This window comes from Anabas testudineus, chromosome 24 (assembly GCF_900324465.2).
Source record: "Anabas testudineus chromosome 24, fAnaTes1.2, whole genome shotgun sequence".
NCBI classification, from domain to species: Eukaryota; Metazoa; Chordata; class Actinopteri; order Anabantiformes; family Anabantidae; genus Anabas; species Anabas testudineus.
In genome coordinates, this window is record NC_046632.1 from 15,133,393 (window position 1) to 15,150,847 (window position 17,455).

Below are 17,455 nucleotides of genomic sequence, written 5' to 3' on the forward strand. Positions count from 1 at the left end.
GATAATAATAAAAAGTATCATTGTTTGGTTGTTTGATCCATCTTTGAGTAACTGATATGATTTATTGTAACTGAAAATGTTTAAATATACAAATGTAATCATTTATTTAGTCATTAATAAAAAATTAATTTGTCCACCAAGTGTGGACATCAGGGTTTTTATAACGTGACTGACCTCAGCTGGTGAAAAACTTAAAGTACAACTTAACTTACTAATAAATATATATTTAATACGTTTTAAGGTAACGATGTGTCATCAATTATATTAATGACACAGTTTTTAGACTCTTTAAAGAGTTTTTAAATAAGAAACTTAATTTTTTTTAATAGCTGCTGTCATTAAAACGAATTGAGTTCAGTTTGCTCTTCTGCGGCTTCCGTAGCGACTCTGTTTGAATGTTCGGCGCGTTTTAGCTGCAGCGACAGAACAAACTCAGGTAATTGTTCATTTTATGGACTAAATAGTTGTTTTACTTCACTGAAACTCAACAGGGAAAACCTTGAACTATCGCTATGTTAACATCAGTAATGTCTTGAATAAGTTAGTGAGTTAGCGTCTATATTAACCGTTTAAATGTCGGTTTCTTTACGTTACGTTTGGTCGCTACTGTCTCTCCGTCGTTGATTAAAGGTTTAGCTAATAAATGAAGTCATATTTCTGACCCACAAGTTTTTTTTAACAGTTAATCGTATTAATTATATAATATTATACTAGATTTGCAGCTGTAGCTGTGATTTAATTACTTTATTCAACTTACATTGAGGCATTTTACGTTTATAAGGCCATTAGACCAGCCTCCATTTAAATTCATACATTTTATTGTCGCTTTACGTATAAAATTAATTAAGACACCTTTCCACATACTCAGTCAAGCATAAAGTACTCCAGTTTTCAAATCGGCTTGTATGACATATATAAAATACTGCTCTCTTTATGAATAACTATATATGTTTTTAATTAGCTAGCTAGCTAATTGAGTTGCACTAAGCAAATCTGCCAGTTCGTCTGTTTTATCTTAGAAAAGTCCTTAGAACTCAAATCATACGTGTTTAGTTTAGTTGTCAACGACTGTGCTTTAATTTATCCTGACAGACATGGCCTCCCCAGATCAGGGCGCATTCAAGACCCCTAAAACTGTCCGAGTGAGGAGCTGTGCAGGCGGAGGACGAGGAGGAGGACGAGGAGGAGGAGGGACCCCCATCACCATCCCAGCTTCACCCTTCATGAAGAAGTTGGGCTGCGGGACGGGAGTCAATGTTTACCTCATGAACAGGTTATCAAGTCCAAATACAGTGTCACTCAAATGGATTTACACCATCCATTCAAAATAATTTTCAGTTCTCTTAACTTCCTGTATTCCTTCTCACCAAACTCAATTCAGAATTTAGCCTGTTTAATGATACAGAGAAGCAGAGCAGACTTTAAAGTGTCCAACAGGATTTCCAGCCACTTTTGGATCTAGATAATTCTTCAGTTTCCAAAGTCATGATTTGTTAGTGTCGGATTTCAGTGAAAAAATATTGTGGGAATAAAAAGTTTGTGTTTATGTTATTTACATAAAGCAGTCTCCTGTAAATGGGGAAAAAACGGGATGGATTAAATGCAGAGGACACATTTCACTGAAGCATTTTCATGTAATGTTCATGTCTTCTTCTTGTTGTATATCGTTCCTGTGACTTTGCAAATATGTACGAGTACAGTAGTTTTCAGTAGTCCTGATACTAAACCTGCCTGTTGAAGCTTTAATGTCTGTGTATAAATAATAATAAATGAAAGCTCTCTAATGTTGTACTGTTGAACTAATTATTTCAGAGTGGGAAAGCTGAATGCGTCTCCCTGGGCTGTGAAGAAGATCAACAGTAAATGTGCAGCCAAGCAAGTGTCGGTTTACCAGAAGCGTCTGAATGAAGAGGCAAAGATCCTGAAGGGACTCAATCATCCAAACATCGTTGGTAAGAGAAGACGGTGTCCTTGCAATAGTTTTACTGTGAATGTCATGTTTAGTAAACAGGTCACAGTTTAAAGTAAAACTTAAAATGACTAACTGTGCAGTGATCCCCATTTCCCTCCTCTCACATCGTGCATTCTCATCCTAACAAGGTTTTCGTGCCTTCACCACGGCTAAAGACGGCTCCAAGTGTTTGGCCATGGAATATGGAGGAGAGCAGTCCCTCAATGACCTGATAGAGAAGAGGAGAGAGGACGGCCTGAATGCTTTTCCTGCTGCCAACATAGAGAAAGTGGCGCTGCATGTGGCTCGTGGTCTGCAGGTAAATTATGGCCTCCCCAGATCAGTAAATTATACAGTTTTAAGGAAAACTGAGCTTTATCTGGGTATACCTAATAAACTGGCAACATGGTGACAATTCAAATGCATGCAGGTCATACTGCTTGATGTAATAAGGTTGTCTTCTACCTTTTTGAGTTGCTTGTGGTGTAGAGGAGATGGCATTCATAGATTACACCCTTTATGCAGGTTTGTACCCAAATACTGAATGAAATGATGACTCTTGGTCTCAAGAAACTTTGCAGGGGAATTTTCCACATGGCAATAACCCCAAATGTGCTGGAACAACTATTTTAAAGCCAAAAAACAAGACTCCTTTACTAAAGAGCAGCTGAAAGAGATCATCCGTGGAATAACATCAGAACATTTGCACAGATTTGTGCAGTTGTCACTAGATCTACCATCAAAAAGAAAAATAAACAGAATATTTTTAAAATTGGAAGAATGCAGTCTCATTAATGATGGTTGCACTCATTTCTGTTGCAGCTGATACTTCTTAGTCTGTATTTTCTATTTAAAATGAACAAAAACAATATTCATGAGTAACCTGCTGTTCTTGTTTCCCAACATCTTTTAATTAAATTTTATAAGAGAGATTGTTTATCAAAACAAAATAAACAGGCCGCTGTTGAGCCACATGTATCAGGAATGCTTTGTTTATTTGTCTTTGCAGTATCTCCACAATGAGAAGAAGCTGCTGCACGGAGACATGAAGTCATGTAACGTGGTCATCAAGGGCGACTTCGAGACGGTCAAGATCTGTGACGTTGGCGTGTCGCTGCAGCTCGATGAAAACATGAGAGGTGACTGTTTGCACTCATGAGCCGCATAATGAAACCAACTAAGTAGCTTTGAAGGACGTGTATGCACTAATTGGTGGAGTGTCTCTCATAACACTCACTCTTGGTATCTGATCCTTTCATTTTTAATTTTGTACCCACTGCTTATGTTTGTGACTTATGACACAGAGAAACACAGTTAGCAATAACAACAATACACCAGGTTTTTACATTTGTGTCAGTAAAAATAATCTTTCCTACTCTTGGCATTAAAGAAAAGCTCCTAGCAGCATGTAAACCCACAGGAGTGGGTTTGTTTTAATTGTGTTAGTTGTTACTTTCTACTTTGTGGTGCTGCAGCATACAGACGGTCTAGGTTTAGGTCGCTCGACATGAACGACATGGATTGAATACTTCATATTAAACCACTGACCTTCATTTAATTTCAAGTCTGGTTGAAGACCTTAAACAGTTTAATAGAGAATAAGAGAAGAACTCAGAAGGGGGCTGGGTGTTTTTTTCCACTGCACCGTATTAGTTTCTGATGTGAAGTCACGCTCTATTTACAACTGATCTGATCTTGAAGATTTCACAGGGACTTGATCAATTCTGTACTAAATGTGTGTGTGTGTGTGTGTTAGGGATTATTTATGGATTAAAACCCAGAATTGGCAGAAACATTTTGGTGGAAATGACTGTTTACACCAGTTGATTTACTTTGTTTCTCTGCCCGGACAGAAACATAAAACCTCTCTCGCTGTGAGTCGTCATCAGCCAGAGGGGATTTAATTTAAACTAATTATAATCAGCTGCATCTTGCTTTGTTGTGACTGTAAAAAGACCTGAATGACGTGAGCTTCACAATTTAAAAATAATGCAATTATCTAGTAGAAACCCAGACAAATCAAATGTTAGTTTTGTAATTAAATTCTTAACGAGTTTCATTGAACATGTTTCTATTTTGTCCTCAGTGTCCGACCCAAAGGCGGAATACATCGGCACAGAGCCGTGGAAGCCGAAGGAGGCTCTGGAGGAGGGAGGAGAGATCACAGACAAGGCTGACGTCTTCGCCTACGGTCTGACTCTGTGGGAGATGATGACGCTGGCCATGCCTCACCTGGAGATGCTGGAGGATGACGACGAGGAGGAGGAGGATGAAGGTGAGACGCTCTGACATCACACTGTTAACATTTCTATGTTAACAGCTGAAACCTTAAGTGGATCTTTTAATTTAAAATCTCGTGATAGCGGTTTTGATAAGATTGTTTCAGTCATATAGAGAGATAGAGATAGAGAGATAGATAGATAGATCTCCCAGTTCACAAAAAAATCTAAATATTAATATTTTTTTAGATTTACTTCACTTAATTTACTTCAAATCACCAGAAACTACTAAGAAAGTGTATTATACTGTAATTAATAGGAGAAACTAGCCCTACATGTAAGGAGCCTGGACAAAAACATTAAAAAATTATTCTTTCATTTAGTTGGTGAATGACAGACACTGTATTATTCAGTCTTCACTTTAATTGATAACTGCACCAAAGTCACAAGATATGTAATAAATGACTTCTTATCCTCCCTCTGTGTTTCAGAGGACTCGATGAGTTTTGATGAAGACTCCTACTACGAGAGGCTGGGGACGAGGCCGCCGCTCGACACCGAGGCTCTAGGCAGCTCGTATCGGAGGATGGTGGAGCTCTTCTATGTCTGCACAGAGGAAGACCCCAACAAGAGACCCTCAGCTGCTCAGATCGTCCAGGCTCTAGAGAACAACGCCCCGCTGGAGAAAATGCCTTCTGAGGTGATTGTTATTGACTGATTTTACAGAATTATGGGACCTTCAGTCTGTCAAAACTATTCTCTAATGACGGGTTTACATTTCCTTCTTAATCAGGGATTGAATTCTAAAGATTCAAAGTGACATTACTTCAATCTCCTTGTATCTTTTCACTTGTTTGAAAAGTAAATGTAAATGTCAGTGGTGAAAGACAGAAGCTTCCTGAATTCGTTTTACTGTACATGTGTCTCTGGACACTCGTTATTTATCTATGTCGTCTTTTCTGATGTATTGTTGACCTTGAAATGTTTTTAGTGTCATTTCCTTCTACTTTACACACTTTTGTTTTTAGCCAAACTTTCATTTGTATCACTGAATTAGACCAGAACCTGCTTGTCTTTTTTTTATTCTTGTTACCCTTTCAATGTCTGTAATGTATATTCTATTTTACAGATGTATGAGTTGCTATAATATACCTGTGTACTTAATACAGCAGGTTTTATAACATTAAAACATGAATTAATTAAAATGTCTGAGAAGGTTTTTTTAAAATTGTAAAAATATTTAAGAAACAAGTCTAAGCTCATAAAACAAAGGTAATGTTTATTATATCTTTTTACAACTACAATGCCTCTAACCACAATTACAATTTACCTTTCAACAGGCCAGTTACTATAAACATTTCCTTCAAAAAGAGACCAGAAGCATAAACGACAAACCTGAACATTTAAATGAAAATGGAGGCTTTAAGTTTTCTATGATACAAAAAAAAAAAAATTTTTACCCCAACAAACTTAATTCAAAATGAATTAAAGCCAGTTATGTCAGATTATTCAAATATTTTCAGTCACTACAGATTTTAGCTCCATAAGCAAAATATAAACATCTGAGTAGAAAACGCTGCCATTATACACAAAACATTCAACAGCAAATCAGGCAGCGTATAAATACTGAGTGAAAACAGTTGTACCACTAAAATAAAAACATCCTGAACGGGAGCTTATCCACACACTGAGGTGTGGCCTCGTCAACATGGAAAACCAGAAGCTGCTTTGCATATGAAAAACAATTCAACAGGTGCCTGAACATCTGTTAATACTTACATTAGTGATTTAACAGGTCGAACTGCATCTTTAATTCAAACTTCAGGCAACAAAGTTGTAAACGAGGAACGTTGGTGTGTTGCAGTACTTGGAGGCGAATAGTTTGCCGTCAGGCGTTGGGTCCGAGAAGGCGATTTCCTCCTTGGTAAGATGACTCCCGTACATGAAGGTGCTCCTAAAGAACCAGAAGGAAAAGGCTGATTAGTGGGAGAAGGATATGCTGTAATCAGTGTGGGGGTCCATGCCGACCCTACTTTAAGCTGCCTACCCCCGTCTGTGTAAAAGACCTGAGGCGGTGTACAATTTTGGTTGTTATCTCATCACCAGCACATTACTGCAAACTGAATCTGATCAATTAATGTTATAAATATGTAAAACTAATAAGCTCGTTGTGGCTTATTTGCCAGTAATGTTTTGAAAGAGATGTAAATCATGTTATGTTGATACGTTTACTTCAACAACAAGATTAAATGTTACTCACATGGTCCATTAACATTCTCAAAAAATGACCTACTGACCTAATTTCACCTACTACTAGGTTTTCTTGTTTACTGAGGAATTCTTAGCATTACCCTAAGTGCACATAATGTTTTACATCCAAAACAAAGTGGTGGCTTGTCTACCAAGTATCAGCCTGTTCACAAGATGCCTGTCTAAACATCACAGTTGCTATAATTTTCTAGAGAACAAAGTGACTTCTTCAGATGTCATGTTTTGCCAGTAGTTCTAGATTAATCTTCTGCTGATCGAAACAGATCCTTTCTTGCTTTAGAAATGACCATGTGGCCAGTTTAGTAACTTGTGCAGCCCAAGCAGGAAGACATTGCATCTTACCGGACAGTATCCAGCATACGGGTTGCGATGCCCTGTCGTCTGGCCAGGCTGAAGACCCAGATCCGGCTGATGCCACACAGAGCTTGTTCTGGGACGGTGGAGCAGCACCAGGCTCTGTGTCGCTCCATGAAGTCGTCCTTGGTCATATCCTTGAGTCGATCTGGCTGCTGGAGGACTCGGTAAGCCTGAACGGACAGAAAGTGGACTGGCATCAATATATCATACCAAACAAGCACAATTTACCGAGTTACTTTTTGTCTGACAATTCATGAGGCCATACGGAGATGTTTTAGTTTAAGAGTAACACAAAAGAGCAACTATCAATATAGTTACAACACTATAAATTATTGTAGAAGTTTTTGAAATATTAGCAGCACTGAACATGCCAAAACAAGACTTTGTTTTAGGGTCCACAGGATAATTGTACTGTATTAAGATCTTAATAAATGAAGCAAACATCCCTCAAATCGAGTCACAGTGTGTTATTGGGAGAGTTTCACCTGTCGTATGGGTTCAGCAATGAGACATCCCACCACCATTCGCGCTGTGTTGACAAACAGGTAGGTTTTGGCTAGTGTGGGTCTGCTCAGAGTCACCTGCTGGAAACCCAACTCATTGTCCGCTACACGACGCACTTCATCAGCCTGCAAACGCAAACACCATGAGGAAAAAGACATTTGAACCATCATATAAACACGTTTGGAAACAGTTAAGTAATGACACCCAGTGTTCAGACCCACACCTTTTTAGTGGCGTATTTGGGATCATCTGGCATGACGAGGAGAATTTTTCCATCCCAGAATTCAGCCACCACTCGCTCCTTCTTCCAACCCTGTAAACAGAGACGAGCTGAAGCTGCACTTACAGATCACTCTCCTGCGAGCACGTTAAATCATGGTGTTTTGCACAGTTAAGAAATACAAAGTATCTGTCAGCAGTACATAACTAATATTTCAGTGGTTTCATGAACTTCAAGTGGGGAAAGTTTTACCACAAATCTGATGGAGTCAAGGAAGCTCTGGTGGAACTGTGTGTGTTGGAAATTGTCCTCTGGATTATCTGCACTGTACACCATGCCGCACGAGCTGCAGGTCGTCGCTCCAAACTGTTTCTGACCTGCATCCTGATGGAGGAAAAAATTTAAATAATTGAAAAGTGAATGCCAAAACATTAGCGCTACTAAAGTTTACTGTGTTATCTAGTAAAATGTTTGGCTACATGACCTAAATTATGAACATCATTATGTTAAAAGATTAACATACGATGATGAGCTGGTCGGCGTCCTGTTTCTCTTTCTTCCTGCGAACAGTTCGCTCTTTAACAGACGGAGACATCAGTGACGTCACTTGGCCTGAGGGGGTGCTGCAGGATACTGGAGGCCTCAGAGCTGCGTTCTGTAGCCTAGAGGACCTACAGGACAAAAACAAATAGGACATAGTTTTTCTAGGCTAATGCCAAAGCACTGATGTCACTTACAATCCACACAATGTTACTCTAATTAAGAGCCCCATCCACGGTTTGTGTTGTATAGAAATCTCCTTGTGTATCAGTGCTCACCGCTTTGATGCAGAGCCAAAGATCGGATATACTGCTGCAGTTTCTGTGGAGGAAATAAAAATTGTCTAGATTAAAACAGCAACACAAGAAGGCTGGTGCTGACAAATCCGCTGATGTCTCCAGATTTAAAGTGAGCTCGTTCAGAGTATCAGGGAAGTAAAGTTGGTTGAGCCTTTACCTTTGGGAGGGCTGCAGGCAGCACCGGTGGGACTTATATCACTCAGGTCAAACACGGGTTCAGAGCTGCATGTTGGTGAATCATCCTGGACAAAAACAAACATGATAAGTAAAAGCAGAAACACTAAATAGAAAACCAGAAACTGTATGTTTTCTGGAAAATTAGCAGTTAGCATATCATTTAGCTCTAGTTAGAACTTGTTAAATGTAACTACAGTTAATACTGAACACCCAGAAGACATGAAGAACACAGACGGCACTGCTGTACCTGATTATTGATGGATGAGACTGTAGATGCAGAACTTTGGGTTGGAGTCCTTATCAACACAATCGACAGCTCCTTGGTTAACCCATATTTCTCTGTCAACATTTTAGGAGAACTGAGGGAAAGAGGTGAAGATTAGTTAAGCTGTAAAAATGCAAACACAAGGTGCTGGTGTGCAACATTTTGTAGGAACACATTTATATTCAAATGCATGGTAAATTTAAAGTCAACAATTCATCTTCATTATTCTGGATCATGGGAACAAAACTTTTGCACAATGGCGGTGATGATGTAAAACAAAAATGGGTGAACAAAGACATTTTCAAAAGAACATCACTACTGAGAGCAGGTGACAGTCAAAACAAAGGGTAGTCAGGAACCTTAATGGCTTTGGAGTTTCAGGCTCTTCACTAATGGAGGAGTCTATCCAGTCTGTTGGATCAAACCTTGCTCTCTGCTTAGTGTTCAGCTGCTTGTCGTCTGTCCCAACCGGCTGGACAGCAGTCTGCAGGAAACAACCAGGGTAAAATTATCTTTTAAATACTATAACACAAACAGTACATAGCTGGACAGCTGAGCCGGTTACAACTTCTGCTTCAGACTGCTGAAGAGCAGCTGCTTCGAAAAAGAATAGAAACGAGTAATATAGAGGCTCAGATGGCTTCACAACACAAATCACTTAATGTTGTGTCAGACTGGCATATACAGTTTTAGCCTTAGCAAGTACACTACAAAGAAAATAAGAAAAGAATGTTTGAAAAAACATTAACATACAGAACAAAACGTTATACACAGTATGTTGCTGTAAGGATCTGTACAAACACCAAAAACAGCCGCTCCTCTCACCTCTGCAGGATGTTTCTGTTGCTGGTCCATCAATGGAGCCGGCTGCTGTGGACACGGTAGCTGCTTTGAATTCTCACTCTTCGTCTGAGACAGAACAACTTTACTTTTCCCCTGGACCAAAGCTGGCCTGGTTGAGGATTTTGGTGTGGATTTCTTGTACATGGACGTAGGTTTCTTCCCTGTACCAAAGAATGCAGCTCCAACGAAGATCTTGGGCTTGGGTTTGGGTTTCAGGCTGCTGAAAGTGATGGCAATTGCTTTTTTGGGCTCTGCTGGCTTAGGGATGTTGGCCGGAGCAGCAACTTTAGTGGGTGCTGGTTTAGCAGTGACACTGCTAAATTAGATGAGTGAAGATTAGGAAGCCAGATTAAAAATAAATCATACTACACATTAAATTTAAATGGTCAAAAAGACAATGACCTTTAAAAAAAGAGTTATAAAGATACAGAAACACGAGGGTAACAGCTGTGACTGAAATGTAAACAAACCTGCTGTTTAGTTTTGACAGTTTAATGGTCCTTGCAGATGTTGCATAGGCCTTGATACCCATCCTCCCCTCATTACTAGATCCTGCAGACACCTTTCTCAGCTTGTTGCCTCCTTTCACAGTCTTCTTATTTTTCTTTTCCGGCTTCTTGGTCTGGGAGGGAGGTGAAGGAAGAGGAGGAGAAGGCAGAGACTCCTTAATCGCTTTCCTCTCTAGTGGAGTGAGATAGATGGACTTCTGCTTGCCATAGAAGGAGCTTGAACCCATGGAAGGTTTCAAAGAAGATTTACATGGCGATTTGGCTGGTGAGTCTAAAAAAAAAAAAAAAAAAAAGAAAAGAAAACATAACAGTTGTAGTATATTTTAGCAAAAACTATCTTCAGTCCTAAGACAAACATCAAACTGGCTCAAGCTTGCCTTTTAGTAGTGAACACTACCTGCTAGTCTTCGTGGTGATTTCCGAGGCGAGGGACAATTCTCCTTATCCACACGTCCGGCTGGCTTCTTCCTGGGGGATCTTCTTTTCACAGGAGACAGTTCCTCTCTGACCCCCTTCTTGGCAGGGTGACTAGAGGTAAAGTAACAGAAGATCAGTCACAATAAGAACTAAAAAATAAATATTACATCAACACAGATGCAGTGAAATCCTAAACTTTTTTTTTTTTTTTTTTTTTAAGATTTGAATAAATGTACATGTGTGGTCAAAAAGCAAATGTCAAAGGAAACAGGAAATAACATATTCATTTTAATTTATATCAAAATATTTCTATCTCTATGTGAAACTCTCTATGTAAGATAGGCTGGAACAATACCCTGTATGTAAACCCTGTATGTTCATAGATTTACTGTGAATCTTACCTGTCAGAGTCCAGAGAGGACAGTTTTCTCTTCCTTGTAGTGGTGGGCATCATTTTTTACAAACTTCACCTGTTCAAGCAAAGTCACTTTAGCAGATCTTCTGGATTCATTTGTAACTGAACAAAACTCTCAGCATCATTAACCTTTGGAACATGTATTAGTTTTTTTTTTTTTTTTATGTTTATGTACCAACACATTTCACAACCCAGTGCAGTACTGGCTAAATGAATGCTACCAGAGACGTTTCTACATTTGCCCATTTACCAGGGCTTTCATTTAAAGTGCAATCTTTGCAGGAGAGCCTTCTTTAAAAGAATGCACATGTGGACATACGTGCAACTAAGAGTTACGACATTTGTTCATTTTGTCCACTATATTACTGTTGCATGCATTTGTTGCCTGTTATGAAAGAGAGACATAATGGTTGTGCAACAATCGATGCTGCCGAACACCGAGCCATGATAAAAGATGAAAGAAAGATCATAAAACATCACAGACACTTACGCACCTTTAAGTAATTTTTGCTTTTAAACGACAAATCATTAGATTTTTAGCAGGGTTTGGTGTAACTACCCATAGTGCGTGTCAATTCATGGCGGTGAAGAACATCGGCAGACATTACTGACAGATTAGAACACTGATCAACATTTAACGTCAACTTTATGCCTAAAAAGACACCGAATTTCTTTATCTGTACAAAAATGTGAACTATGTCGACCCTAACGTTAGCTTAGCATTACGTGTTAGCTACTGAAGCGCTTATTTAAGAGCTAAAGTCGACATGAATAGCTAATTGGCGGGATGATTCGTTTATACAAAGGTGCCTTCTGCTTCACACAAACTAGTTAACATGTCGACATTAGCAGCTGCATATTCTTAAGCAATATCTACATTGTTGTCTGAATGTTGATATTTGTCTGTTTAATGTTTGTAGGTAAAAGCTTCACGTTAAAATACAGCTAGGTTTTATACCTCATTAAAAAGAAAAACAAGCGACGACATTAATAATTTAACACGAACATAAAACCCGTATGAGTGACTTACCGAACACACTTGTGTCGCGCTTCATAAAGGACTGATTATGAATCTAAAGTTAGATTTTCTGGTGCCCGCGTTTCTTCTGTGTGTTTTGAAGAGCGCGCCAGCGTCTGAACCAAACAGGAAACGGAAACACTATGTAACGATGCCACCGCGTTAAAAGCATGGTAGACTGCTTGTCATCTAAATAACCAAATAGTCCGAGTGCCTTTGATCAGTACACCAATGAAACCAATGACGTCGATGACTGATAACCTTTCCAGACATTTAATGGTAAAATTATTATTTCAATGTGGTTATTAATTAAAATCTTTACTAGAGATCTTTTATTTTGGAGAATGCTTTAGATGCTTCCTGTCTGCTGCATGCTAACTCCGTTTAGCCTGACGCAGCTAACAACAACTTCCCAGGTCAACTCGTACATGCGAAAAGTGACAGCAGCAACGATCCGTCGGTTTATTTAGTTGTGGGCATACATTTGACAGCATTAAACAATCATACACTTACTATTAATCATTCAGTAGCGACTTCTAATTAACGTAAAATGGTGTTTTACTTCACAAGTAACGGTAAGTAAAAGTTAGCAGCGGTGTTAGCTTGTAGCCTGGTTAGCCAGCACTCTTTAAAAATGTCGCTTCACTTAGTGAAAATGTTATTTAGTGTGAATAAAGCATTCTTTGTGTGTTCGGTGCTAGATGATTTTGGTGTTTCATTCCATATTTTTTCTTTTTCTGTTAGTGGTGAATCCGCCTTACACCATCTACATGGGAAAGGATAAGTATGAAAGTAAGATTTTATTGTGAGGTGACACTCACACTCTGTCATGTGTACTGCACCGTTGATTACTTTTTATCATTACAATAATTAACAATGCCACACCCCCCCCACACCCCTTTTTTTGGCAGATGAAGACCTAATCAAATACGGATGGCCTGAAGATCTCTGGTGAGAGTTGTCTGTATTTTTAGATTTGACAACCTGTAAAAGCTAAAATGTGAACTGTGACTTAAGATGAATTTTAGCCAAAGTAAATGATGCAACTTCCTATTTTAATAGTGTTCAAAACAAATGTCAATGTTCATGTGTTTTGTCTTCACATCCAGGTTTCATGTGGACAAACTGTCTTCGGCTCATGTGTATTTGAGATTACCAAAGGTAAAGAGTCAACACATATGAACCAAAAATACAGAAATGAAAGTACACAATCATGCTAATAATACTATGATCACCAGCACACATTATATTGAGATTATGTTATACTGACTGATGTTTACTCAAACTAAGATTTAAAACACTAAATTTAAATTTGTTTGAAGGATGCTTTAATACACACTCACTGCTGAATGCTCTCTGCATGTCTGTCCTAGGGTCAGACCATAGATGATATTCCCCCAGAGGTGCTGATAGACTGTGCACAGCTGGTGAAAAACAATAGCATCCAAGGTAAAAGTTCTGTTTCCCCATATCGTTACTTGTAGAACAGTTGAGATCAAGTCTGAGCTACAAGCACTGGGTTTGTTTTCTCTATTTTAAACCCCAGAAACCCTATCGCAGTCTCTTTCTGCTGTTGTTTATGACACATACAGAAACATACCTTGTGTATGTGAAGGGTTATTTGTGTTGTTTGCTGTCAGGCTGTAAGATGAACAACATCAATGTGGTTTACACACCGTGGGCCAACCTGAAGAAAACCGGAGACATGGACGTTGGACAGATTGGCTTCCATCGACAGAAAGAGGTCGGTAAACCATAAGTTAACAAAAACACTCAGTTTCATTTGGTATCATCCTACGCTTTTACTAAACTGCTTTTCGCAGGTGAAAATTGTGGCTGTGGAGAAGAAGATCAATGAGATCGTAAACCGCCTGGAGAAAACAAAAACGGAACGCTTCCCTGACTTGGCGGCAGAAAAAGAATCGAGAGACAGAGAAGAGAGGAACGAGAAGAAAGCTCAACTACAAGAACAAAAGAGGAGAGAGAAGGAAGAGCAAAAGCAGAAAAAGGAGATGGAGGAACTCAGGTATGTCTGTACCACAGGTTACACAATGATCCTAGGTCCTATAGAAAAGGTTCTGATCACGCTTTAAAATAATCTTACTGTTACCATCATAGCTGAGCACAAAACATTCCTACTTAAAAACACTGCACTTCATACACATGTTACTGTTATTAAATCAGTTTGTCTTCTACAGGAGCTATTCAGCACTGATGAAGAATGAGAACATGAAGACTAATGAGGTGAGCCAACATCACCAGAGAAAAACATAATAATTCTCACAGATTTAACATCTATATTCTTTTTTTAAGATTCAGTTATTATTGTATCCCCTAGGAGAAATTTGTCAGCATAAACAACATAAAAGTATAAAAACATGACTTGAATTGTGATTCATAAAATCATTAATATGATTCATGTCGTTCACTCCATATAATTTTCAGGATGGCTACGATTCAGACGACTTCATGTAAGAAATGTGGATCAGGCGGCAAGCAGACTTCCACCACTCAGATCTGCTGCCAGGACGCCTCCCTGCTGCTTATGCTTGCTGTAACTCTGCACTGACACTGGGGGGAAAAAAAAGATGAATCAATACCTTTTGCTTTTGGACGCTGAGCAGAAAGCGAAGCAGTGGAGGGACAGCGCCGGGACGTATTCCACATGCTGACTGGTTCAGACGCTGCTTTCAAACCAAACCAAACCAAACTGGCTGAGTTCAACTTCACAGGATGACACTAGAAGAAGAACATAGGACAACAGGAATAATGAGGGGAGAAACACTAGATTGGCTTTTCACTGCCATGTCAACTGATGTTGGTGTGTTATAAAACTAGAGTCTGTGTGGGTGTTGTAATGACCCTGTCAACCTGAAGATGACGAAACCTTCTGCTCACTTTCTTGTGTTGTTTATCTACACATCAGATTTTATTGAACACCATTCATTGTCTACATTAAACATACAGTTTACATCCATACATTATTTTGCAATGCGTCATAGATCAGTTGCAGCCACTAACATCCAATTGCAGAACCAGAATGTGTGGATCCTCTAAAGACCTGACAACATTTTTTATAATTTTTCATGTCATGTGCACAAATTTAAGTATCTTCACATAATGTCTGCACCGAAAGCTCAAAGTAACATTTTAAAATTCCCTGTTTAGTCAAATTAGCTTCCAAGTAAGTAAGTGGCAAATGATAAAACTAAGTAAAGTAGGACATGTTCAAACTTAAAATGTTTGGTATTAGTGTTAAAATGTTTGTTCAGTAAATAATAAAAACAAATCAGTGATTCATTTTGTAACAGGTGACTAATGAGTTAGTCAGTTATACATGTTTGTCCTTTTATTACGTTACATCCATCCTGTATGCAGAAGATGATAATGTGTGTCCCATTGTTGATTGAACAGTTTAGTTAAAAGAAAGTAAATGGACCTTATGTCAAATGACCACGTTCAAAACTGCAGTAAAAGTTCTATATTGTGAGGAAAAATAGCAGCATCAGTTTAGACCTGCAGCTTTGATATTTACCTACTCCAGTTTTCAGCAGATAAAATGCTGTAGTTGCATTTGCAGGCTTTAAATAAATGAGCCATTTATAGTTTAACTGCCTTCGGGCAGTGTTTTAAAATTCTTTCAGATATTTTTATGGATGTATCAAGAGAATATCCAGGTCTAAACTGCTGATGCTGTTAGTTTTAATGGTGGAGAGTGTTCAATGAAAACTACTCCTTGAGGAGGATGTGTATCGTGCTAAATGTGCTGAAACTGTTTTAGTGAAGTTGAAAGAGCCAGTTCTACAAGGTGCTTTGCATGTAAAACCACGGAATAAAAGTATTTCTACAATTTATTTCATTTACTTCAGTGTCCATGTATGTTTCTGCTCTTCAGTGTTTAAAATTGATGAGAACTGATGGGGAAAGACATTTTTACACACAATAAAAGCATCAAAACAGACACATGAAGTACAGACATAACGTTTAATAAAAACAAGTTAATTTAGACACATTCTACTATAAAAGTATGTTTGTGTGTTGTCTTTTAAAAGCAGTAAACCACTTTACTGTTTCAATATTTTTTAATTCATTATCCAACGTGATAGCAGTGGTGTTTTGTCCATGTTGTGCTATTTTTAAAAATAAATAATAATAATAATAAAGTTGGAGGATGCGGGCATCGATCCCGCTACCTCTCGCATGCTAAGCGAGCGCTCTACCATTTGAGCTAATCCCCCGTCATGCTTCGCCGTGTGGGGGTGTATTAATTTTAAGGTATAATAAACCCTGTGTACACAACATTGTTGTTAATATTACCTCTAGGAGAAGTTTCACCTTAACGGCTTCAACGTTTTAACTCAGCCTCATGCCAAACAACAACAACTACGACACGAATGTATAAAATTAAAGAGCAGTTTAATTCAGCAAATCCACTCACCGCGAAAGACCTGTTGAGACAGAGTCGTCCTCCACATCACGTGTAATAAATAAGCTGACTTTTATATTAGAACAAGTGACTTTATTAGAAATTAAAAAAAAAATTTCATTGACGCCTTCGGCATGTGGGGCAATATGTGAAATGACGTCACGGTCGCAAAGCACGACGGGGGATTAGCTCAAATGGTAGAGCGCTCGCTTAGCATGCGAGAGGTAGCGGGATCGATGCCCGCATCCTCCAAAACATCTTTTTATTGTTAAACAACACAACTTGGACGAAACACCACGTGTTGCCACGTGTTGCTGAATAAACAGACAGAACTGCATTTTTTAAAGCTAATTCAGACGCACTTAAGTTATGGATTATGCTAAAACAACACAGTAAACCCTCCAGCACCTTACTTTTTTAACCAGTTTTCTCTCATTGCCTCATTAGTACCTTGCATTCAAAGTTTAAGATTTAAAAAAAAGGAGAAATACACATTTTTGATTAAAATTAAAGAAATGTTTTGGAGGATGCGGGCATCGATCCCGCTACCTCTCGCATGCTAAGCGAGCGCTCTACCATTTGAGCTAATCCCCCGACTCGCACGACACATGACGTCATCTCAAATACTTTCTAATACAACAACAATACACTGAAGATTTTTAACTACTGTAACTAAACTTTTTTTTTTTTTAATTAAATTGATAATACTTAAAGTCACATGTCAGTTAACAAACGCTATGTCAGACAGACAAATGTACAACATCTAATTAACAGCTTGTTAGCTTTCACCCCGTCATTGAGGGAACAACCCAGTGACGTTAGCTTGCTAGTGCTAGCTCGACACCAGCTAGCTTAACTTTGTGATGGCGTGTTGTGGAGTCAAAGACAAAAACAACACCTCCTTCGAGCCGGATTCGAACCAGCGACCTAAGGATGTCTTTGAACTCAACTCTACAGTCCTCCGCTCTACCAACTGAGCTATCGAAGGGGCTGCAGGCGCTTATCAACGTGATGTCACAACAGC

The 17,455-nt window shown here is 38.7% G+C and overlaps 3 protein-coding genes and 4 non-coding genes across 10 annotated transcripts; 3 read left to right on the top strand and 4 right to left on the bottom strand.

Moving 5' to 3' along the window:
- Positions 1-385: 385 nt before the first annotated feature.
- pbk (PDZ binding kinase) lies at positions 386-5,623 on the top strand. Its single transcript, XM_026341478.1, has 7 exons — positions 386-436; positions 1,093-1,273; positions 1,813-1,952; positions 2,101-2,270; positions 2,961-3,090; positions 4,038-4,226; positions 4,662-5,623. The coding sequence occupies exons 2-7, from the start codon at positions 1,095-1,097 to the stop codon at positions 4,886-4,888; spliced, it is 1,035 nt and encodes a 344-aa protein (XP_026197263.1). The 5' UTR covers positions 386-436; positions 1,093-1,094; the 3' UTR covers positions 4,889-5,623.
- esco2 (establishment of sister chromatid cohesion N-acetyltransferase 2) lies at positions 5,433-14,641 on the bottom strand. Of its 4 annotated transcripts, none has more exons than XM_026341477.1 (16): positions 14,606-14,641; positions 13,606-13,692; positions 10,974-11,042; positions 10,553-10,683; positions 10,117-10,426; positions 9,629-9,959; positions 9,163-9,287; positions 8,786-8,897; positions 8,519-8,603; positions 8,341-8,383; positions 8,046-8,193; positions 7,775-7,906; positions 7,526-7,615; positions 7,284-7,427; positions 6,784-6,968; positions 5,433-6,124 (listed from the first exon to the last, which is right to left on the bottom strand). In XM_026341477.1, exons 3-16 carry the CDS (start codon positions 11,024-11,026, stop codon positions 5,992-5,994), a joined length of 2,022 nt encoding a protein of 673 aa, XP_026197262.1. In that variant the 5' UTR covers positions 11,027-11,042; positions 13,606-13,692; positions 14,606-14,641; the 3' UTR covers positions 5,433-5,991. The 4 variants fall into 4 exon arrangements, with proteins under 4 accessions (XP_026197262.1, XP_026197259.1, XP_026197261.1 ...); XM_026341474.1 differs by having other exon boundaries at positions 9,629-9,962; XM_026341476.1 differs by lacking the exons at positions 13,606-13,692; positions 14,606-14,641 and adding an exon at positions 13,349-13,379 and having other exon boundaries at positions 9,629-9,962.
- Positions 12,399-15,859, top strand: ccdc25 (coiled-coil domain containing 25). Its single transcript, XM_026341479.1, has 9 exons — positions 12,399-12,580; positions 12,750-12,797; positions 12,917-12,956; positions 13,115-13,166; positions 13,379-13,454; positions 13,646-13,749; positions 13,829-14,031; positions 14,204-14,249; positions 14,451-15,859. Exons 1-9 carry the CDS (start codon positions 12,556-12,558, stop codon positions 14,478-14,480), a joined length of 624 nt encoding a protein of 207 aa, XP_026197264.1. The 5' UTR covers positions 12,399-12,555; the 3' UTR covers positions 14,481-15,859.
- Positions 15,860-16,170: 311 nt separating this feature from the next.
- trnaa-agc lies at positions 16,171-16,243 on the bottom strand. Its single transcript has one exon. It is a non-coding gene; the product is annotated as a tRNA-Ala (tRNA).
- A 367-nt stretch (positions 16,244-16,610) lies between these two features.
- Positions 16,611-16,683, top strand: trnaa-agc. The gene has a single exon. It is a non-coding gene; the product is annotated as a tRNA-Ala (tRNA).
- Positions 16,684-16,952: 269 nt separating this feature from the next.
- On the bottom strand, positions 16,953-17,025 carry trnaa-agc. The gene has a single exon. It is a non-coding gene; the product is annotated as a tRNA-Ala (tRNA).
- A 305-nt stretch (positions 17,026-17,330) lies between these two features.
- On the bottom strand, positions 17,331-17,419 carry trnay-gua. The gene is given in 2 exon segments: positions 17,331-17,366; positions 17,383-17,419. It is a non-coding gene; the product is annotated as a tRNA-Tyr (tRNA).
- Between the last annotated feature and the right edge of the window lie 36 nt (positions 17,420-17,455).